The 7,772-nt window shown below is 48.1% G+C and overlaps 1 protein-coding gene across 8 annotated transcripts in view; it reads left to right on the plus strand.

The window, feature by feature from the left end:
* The window catches only part of LIMD1 (LIM domain containing 1), an 88,653-nt gene extending 81,193 nt beyond the window's left edge, over positions 1 to 7,460 (plus strand). For 4 of the 8 annotated variants that reach the window (XM_073232514.1, XM_037016199.2, XM_037016202.2 and 1 more), the window contains 4 exons: positions 1,030 to 1,160; positions 1,781 to 1,832; positions 2,324 to 2,392; positions 3,552 to 7,460. In XM_073232514.1, the coding sequence (XP_073088615.1) occupies positions 1,030 to 1,160; positions 1,781 to 1,832; positions 2,324 to 2,392; positions 3,552 to 3,689 (390 nt within the window). In that variant the 3' untranslated portion in view covers positions 3,690 to 7,460. Of the gene's footprint in view, positions 1 to 1,029; positions 1,161 to 1,780; positions 1,833 to 2,323; positions 2,393 to 3,551 lie in introns of those variants that run through there. The other 4 variants (XR_012129591.1, XR_005060759.2, XR_005060758.2 and 1 more) reach the window with 3 other exon arrangements.
* The last annotated feature ends 312 nt before the right edge of the window (positions 7,461 to 7,772 follow it).

The raw sequence follows: 7,772 nt of genomic DNA on the forward strand, positions 1-7,772 counted from the left end.
GAATTTCAGAAGTGCGTCTTGTATTGAGTCAGCCCAGGTGCCCTCAACTGCAAATTGTAGAAAAATCCAGACTCACTTTAACTTGAGCCAGTGATTTTCAAACTTTAACGTGCATTGGAATCATTTTATTAAAACCCCAATTGCTGGGCCTTACCCTAGAGTCTCTGATTCAGGAGATCTGGTCTAGGGCCTGAGGGTGTGCAGTTTTAACACATTCCCAGTCATGCTGGTACTGTAGGTCCATACTTTGAGACCCGTTGACATGATAGGAGAAATGTTTCCTATCACCTAACAAGAGGTTTGGAGGCAGGCATTTCTGTAGTGAGTTAATTTGGTGATTCCCTAACATCCAAGGATGTCCTTTCCATCTCTTCCCTCTCCCACCCTCCTTGTTTCAGCTCCGTTCTGGTTTTAGGGTGGTCTCTTGGGGTTCCTGATACTGCATACAGATCAAAGGGTTCTGAGAGGAGGAAGCTGTGGGGGGCTTTCGCTTCACTGTGTTTGAGAATGACAGAAGAGAGGCTTTGCTTACACTGGGATTGAGATAGTCAGGTCCGAGTCACAGGTGCTGGGTTATCATTCTGCAGGGGCAACACTGCTCAGGAAGGGGCACCCATGAGGCACAAGTTAAGGGTTTTTTCTGAGCTTCTGCCTCTTCCACATGAAATTCCCTTTAATCTCCCCATGCATTTGCTGCTTCCCAAATCTGGAATGGATCTTCTCATGGCTCTGGTTCACGTAATTCCCTGCAATGAACTGTGAAAGTTTTTCGATAGGGAGCCCTCTCAGTTCCCTCCTGGAGGTCTGTGAGGCACAGGAGAGGATCCTCGGTGGTTTCCTCCTGTTTGTGCGTCTAACGTGATTCCCTTCCTGCCCGACATCACTTGAACATGGCCTGAGTGAACCTCGGATGAGTGTGTTCTGTGTGGTGTGAGTGCTCACATGGCCCTCAGCCTGATGTGTCTCTCCCTTCCACTGTCCTGTCGACCCCTTTCTGCTGAGCTCTGGCCTCTTCCTTTGTGCCCCCAGATCCTGCAGGCCCTGGGAAAGTCCTACCACCCTGGCTGTTTCCGCTGTGTCATCTGTAATGAGTGTTTGGATGGGGTGCCCTTCACTGTGGATTCAGAGAACAAGATCTACTGTGTCCGTGATTACCACAAGTAAGGCGGGACATGGATGGGGAGGTGTCCGCGTGACCCACGCTGACCTCGGCGCTGTTCCGAGGCATCTGCAGGCTGCTGTACCATCAGTCCACAGTCCAGCAAAGGCTCCATCATTTTGGGGGTGTAGCAGGGGCCTCTGGAGGTCAGTTGATCCAGTGTAAACAGGAACTGGTCAAAGAGTCATGTTTACTGGAAAAAACAACCAAAAAGCCCTATAATCAGATTCCGGGCTTGGCTTTTGGAGGAATCTGCCAAGCCATGTGGCTCCAGCTTCACCTGACTTCAGAAGGCACCCATTTGGCACTCGTGTCCACCACCCTGGGTTTGCCTGGGCCTGTACTGGGCCCCGTGAGGGGAGTAAGCAGATAGGTTAGTCGCCTTATCCCTAGTAGAATGAGAGGGAGCCAAATGTGCTTGTTACTGCTGGGAACACTCCGAAAGCCCAGCCTGGAGAGGGAGCTGGCTCTTTCTCGGAGGGCTGGGGTATTCACTAGAAGAGTGATGTGCAGGGTCAGCTGTAATGACGGCCACGCAGGCTCCAAGCCCAAGGCTCATTCTGGGTCTTACCTCCCGGAAATGCCACAAAATGCATTTTATGTCTTCGCTTCCCCTCTCAGGGTGTTGGCCCCCAAGTGTGCAGCCTGTGGGCTTCCCATCCTTCCACCTGAGGTAAGATGCTTTTTCAGACTTATTCTGGGGGTCTTCCATGTTCTGAGCTCATTTCAACCATCTGTGTCCCATTTTTACACCTTTTAAAAAATCCTTCTACAATCTCAGCTCTGAAATAAATGGTGTCCTCACCAAAAGCCCCTTCTCCTTAGTTCAGTGCCCTTCTTGTGATGTTTGTCCCCATAATCAGGTCCAACTCTTTGACTTGACAAACTGACAAACTCCTATATTAATCTGTTTAAGAATGAACCTTAAACATAGGTGGTATTTTCGTTGTTAGCTCTCACATTCCACAAGGTAGGACTACTCTCCTTCCCACGTCCTCTCATCTGCTGGAGAGGTGGCCTTTTTCTTAGCAGTGTCGTGTCCACCACCAGTGGAATGTTCCTCTCCTGAGTCCACTGCCTTGTTACTGCAGAACCTCGTCCATGGCATGTGCAGCCCAACAGGCCCCCCAGCTAGCCTCTCACTCCTGTTTTCCTTTGGTGCAGGGCTCAGATGAGACCATCCGAGTTGTGTCCATGGACAGAGACTACCACGTGGAGTGTTACCACTGTGAGGTAGGCCTCCCTGCCCAGGACCCCAGAGCCCATTTTAGGAGTCCAGAAAAGGCCTCCCAGACTGGCTGGTCAGCAAGACGTGGGCACGGCTGCCTTCCGGAATGGAGGAAGTGGGGTGAAGCCTGATTTGGAGGGGGACGCTGAAGCAGATGTGGATCTGAGGGTATCTTTATGATTTTCCCATGTTCATAGCTCCCAAGTCCAGAAACTGTCATGACCACCCTGCAGAGCAGGACAGTTATAGGGAGTGTGGATTCACGCACCACATTGTCAGGAGTGTGATTTGGGAAATACATTCCCTCTCCTCCAGCTCTTGGCTGTTCAGTCTGCCAAGATCCCCCTTCTCAGCCAGTGCCTGGAAACCATGAGAAATTCCCCTTAAAAATAGGCATATCCCTGGTTGGTATGAAGGTGGGTGGGGGTGCATCTGCCCCTTCTCTTTCCTTGGGTCACTTCTCACCAGTCTTTGTGAAAGGGGCAAACACACTTTAAGTGTCCATGGAGTTTCTGCCAGAATTACGTGGACTCACCCATGGAAGGACAGTAGATTTATTTTGTGAGGTGGTGGGTAGGGTGAACAGTCATGGGTGGGGTGGGTTGAGTGAGGCTTGACCCATTGCCAGCACTGAAGATGTAGATGGGAGTCACCATCAGTAGTACCCGTGTGCTGGAGGGAAAGGTGATAAAGACATTCACTTGACAGTTCCGTCCAGCAGAAATCTGAGAACCACCAGTCCGAGTCATGTGTGTAATCTTGTTCTCTAGTAGTCACATTAAAAAAGTAAAAAGCAGGTAGAATAAATCTTACAATAATTTATTCAACCAGTATATCCAAAATGTTATTTCAACATGTAGTCAATGTAAGAATCTTCCATGAGATATTGTGTATCCTCATCCTAAGTCTTGGATATCTGGTGCATGTATACACTGACATCTCATCTCAGTTCTGACCAGCCCCGTTTTGAGGGCTCCACAGGGACATGGTCTGGCGGCGCTGTCTAGACCATCATTGGGCAGGAGCTGCGCGGCTCTGCCCTGGCCTGTTCTGCTTGTACAGAGTCACACAGCACCCTCTGCTGGTAGGCGGGACTTTGACCTTCCTGTCAGTCTTGCGATCCCTTAAATGTTGCTACTACCTTCTGTGTCTGCCTCACCCCAGGACTGTGGTCTGGAGCTCAATGATGAAGACGGTCACCGCTGCTACCCCCTGGAAGACCACCTGTTCTGTCACTCCTGCCATGTCAAGAGACTGGAGAAAAGCCCCTCGTCTGCAGCACTGCACCAGCACCACTTCTAGCTGGAGCGTCTTACAGACCTCCTGGCAGGGATGAGGAGCCAGAGTTGCAGGATGTGAAGGCTGCCAGTTCATTCCCGGGGCCTCAGGGGGGTGGGGAGGGAAGAGGTAGGCAGGCGACTTTCTGTGTGTGGGGAGGTGCCTTTCCTTTAATCCGGGAAGTGAACCCTACCTGTCTGCTATGTGTACTTTCCAAGTGGCCTTTCTCCAGTGCCACACCTTCATCAGATTACTCAGGAGAACACTCCAGCAAGTGTGTGGAGTGTGACAGATTGCATCCGTGCAATTGAATGAATGCTCCAGTCCCGTCTGGGAACGGTACATGCTTCAGAGGGAAGGTTTATGCTGAGTGGATTTCACAGTGTCGTCTGAAGGGAGTTTTCAGCTGCCGACACATTTGGCTCTTTCCCTCCCCTTAGGAAATACTGATACCCAGCACCCCTACACCCTGCACACACAGCATGATTTAAAACTGTGCACACACAGACACACACACAGACACACCACCCACCCCACCCCCACCATGAATCACAGACACACACACACACACACACCTTAGGAAATACTGATACCCAGCACCCCTACACCCTGCACACACAGCATGATTTAAAACTACACACACACACACACACAACACACCCCACCACCACCACTCCCACCCCCCCACCCACCATGATTCAAGACTTCCTTCAGCCCCAGAACCTAAGTTCTGTAGAATGGCTGCACATTTTACATTCATTATGGCAAGAAGGAAGCTCTAACATGTGCCTTGTATCTTAGGGAAGAATTTACTTGGTCAACCAGAGCCAAGTTTGGAAATAAGTGACACAGATTTTCTCCTGGTACACTGACAGCATTCTGGGTGCCCCTGCAAGGCTCCCTTACAGGCAGCTGGGGGCCTGATGGAGATGTGCCCTGTTCTGGCAGAGTGTGCTTGGGGACAGGAACTTGGTGCGGGCACCAGGCCTCTTCTGCCCACCTCTGTGCCGTCTTTCCCTGGAGCTCTCAAGGGTCTGTGACTTTGGAGTCGCTCCTGCAGAGGCAAGTCTCAGGGTTTCTTGTGCCTGTATGAGCTTCCTTAATGGTGAGCCCTTTGGAAGTCCTGCCCACTTGCTGAGGGCTAGCCCCTTGTAAATGAGGAGAGAATTGTGTGTGTGAGATCTCTAAGCCAGCATGGGAGGGAGCGCCCCAGGATTAGTTCCTATGTTCATTTCACAGGTTTCTCTCTCGCCCAGATTTTGTGCAGGCATTATGTTTGAAGAAACCAGTATATAAGGTACAATGCTTTTGTCTGTTTTTAATTTTTTTTTTTTTTGTCATTTCCCTCCACTTTCAGTCTTCTACACATTAAAAAATACCTCACAGTTAAGAGCTTCACCAAATCGCAGATAAGGAGGAAATCAGCTGTCACACTGGACTCAGATAACCTCCTTTTTGGTGGTAGAAATCTCTGGCTTCACAGAGGCCAGCTTCCAGCAGGTCAGGGCACTGTGAACTGAACAAAGGGTCAGGTGGGAAAAGATCTGATTGAAATTGGGGTGCTGTTGCCTTGTGCATTTCATTATGCTGCCCCCACCCCCATCCCAGGTGGCAGGCGCTCAGGGAGGGCCACACACTGGCAAGACTTCAAGGCATCACTTCAATATGCACAGAAGAGGCTAAATTTGCCCTGCATCTCACACCCTGAGGCCGGAGGTCAATATCTCTTGATGTGTCAATGAGAAGATGCTACTAAAAAAAAAGGTGGGCTGGCATTTGCCCTTTCAGCCTGTGCGGAGGGCCCCATGGCCTAAGTCTTGTGGCAGAAAGGGGGCGGCCCTCTCACCCCCGCCAGCCCGGCTGGGGGCACGGCAGCCGGTGTCTGTTCTCCACCTCCTCACTTTATGCCCAGCTGGGGGCCCCGGGCAGCAGGGGCTGCAGAGTGTGGTCGGTGAAACCCAAAGGCACGTGGGACTTGCAGACTCTTCACTGGGCCCAGCTCTGCTTCTAAGCCATGTTTTGACTCACTGGTAGCAGTTGCAGTAAGAAGTACCGAGCTGGCACGGTGGATTTTCAGTTCCATTTTTATTCACTCTGTTGGGAGTCCTTTGTTCCAGACTGTGCTTTCATTGACTCCTTTTCACTGGCTGAGCCTCCTAAAATCCTGGGAGTGCATGCAGCTGGGGCAGTGAGCCCTACAGCCGCACCCCTCCCTTGCATCAAGCCGCCTAGCTCAGCACTGGCGGGGATGGTGGGCCTGTGAGTCTTAACTTGTCCTTGGCCAACCTAGGAATGTTTCTGGCCTTGCTGGTACACCTTTGCTCCACTTAGAAGTCAGAGTGAAGAAAATTGCCTTGGAGTCATTGTCAGAAGTAGCAGGGATTTGTTTGCAAATTGGGTAATGAGTAAGTTTATACATCTGTGGTTAGATTTTTAAATGAACTTTTAGACATGGTCTTATTGAGGTGATTCAGCTATCTCTGCACACACGGCATTTTAGATCATCCAAGAAGAAGAAGAGAATTTCCAAATACCCTAGAAATCTGAGCAGCAACTTGTTGCAGTGTCCCGGAGAGGGTACTGGGGAAGAATCTCCTGTCAGTTTTGTTTCTCAGGCCCTTCCACCAAAGCCATGAACAGATGTTCACTCACCTGGTATCTGAAACACTCTCTAAGTTATTAGCCAAATAGAACCATAATAGAATTGTATTTTTAGGCACCTGGAAAGCACCTGGTAAACCAGGATGAAGAAGTTTGTTTTAAAAAGTAGAGCAAATCACCCTTCCTGAGTTCCCTGGATGACTCCAGGACTCTAGATAAATGAGAATTATGGCCTGAGATCCCAAAGCCAGCCTCCATCCAGCCTTCTCCCTTCCCTCATTTTGTCCTTCCGTTTTGTGTCATCTGCCTAGCTAGGGCCATTCAAAACCTGCCTGGGTGGTCCGAGAAAAGCCTAGTTTGTCCTACTGTATCTGGATCCTTTTCTGATGTTATTCCCCCATCTCTCCAGGAGTAAAGGGTGATCTGTTCATTTCTCACCATGGAAGGGCATTTAATCTTGTCTGGATCCCATTTTAGCTGAGTCTGCTTACGTTGTGCCAGTGGTTTCTGGGTGGCCGAGGGACAGTCAAGGAGTTTGATCGTCTTCAAGTGCCACCATCACCTTGTTTCTGTGGGCTTGAGGCACAGATACAAAAGGAAAAACAGACCTGTTAGTATTTGAAAGGATTATTTGGAATTCTCCATCCTTTGTGGGTTGTTTAGTGTGCCATGTGCCATGTGTGTGGCAAGGGTGAGGGCTGCTGGTGTTCTGGCAGACTGCATGCAAGGCTTCACCCCGACTGCTGTTGTCTGATGCACTTGTTAAAACTGTCTGCCAGGAAGCCACGTATTTTGTACTCTCCTTTGGGCCAGGAATAAGTCCTAATTTCCCAATTACTATTTTACTTCAAAGAGTAAAAAGTTAACTTCATTTTAAAAAGTAATAGGAAGAAATTAGTTAAATATATTAGCTATCTATTATTCTGAGCCAGAACTGGTCAGATGTGGGAAATTTCCATATAGTGTATGAAAATTTCACTGTGCAGGGAAATTATTTTCCTCTGTGTGTCTTCTTTTACTACAGAATTATTCAAAAATGTTACTGTTACTATAAAATTATTCAAAATGTTGCTATAAAATTATTCAAAATTTTACTGTTACTATAAAATGATTCAAAATATTGTTACATAAAATTATTCAAAATATGACAAAACTGCATCAATTTGTAGACTATTAAACTGTTCTCCAACAGAATGATGTTTACTGGGTCTTGTGTTTGTATAGAGTGAGCTACGAGGGCTTTTTGCTAACTAGATTTGGTCTTTTAGAGCTTTGGATTCTTATTTTTTTCCTAGTTACAACTATAAAGTCTTTTTTAAAAAATTGTAGTTAATATTCAATATTATGTCAGTTTCAGGTGTACACCATAAGTTTCAACAATTTATATACATTACAAAATGCTCGCTATGATGTTACCAAGTGTCAGCATACAAAGTTATTACAATATTATTGACTGTATTCCCCATGCTGTACTTTTGATCTCTGTGACTAGTTTATTTTATAATT

The sequence above is a fragment of the Manis javanica genome, chromosome 3, assembly GCF_040802235.1.
Source record: "Manis javanica isolate MJ-LG chromosome 3, MJ_LKY, whole genome shotgun sequence".
In the NCBI taxonomy this organism is placed as follows: domain Eukaryota; kingdom Metazoa; phylum Chordata; class Mammalia; order Pholidota; family Manidae; genus Manis; species Manis javanica.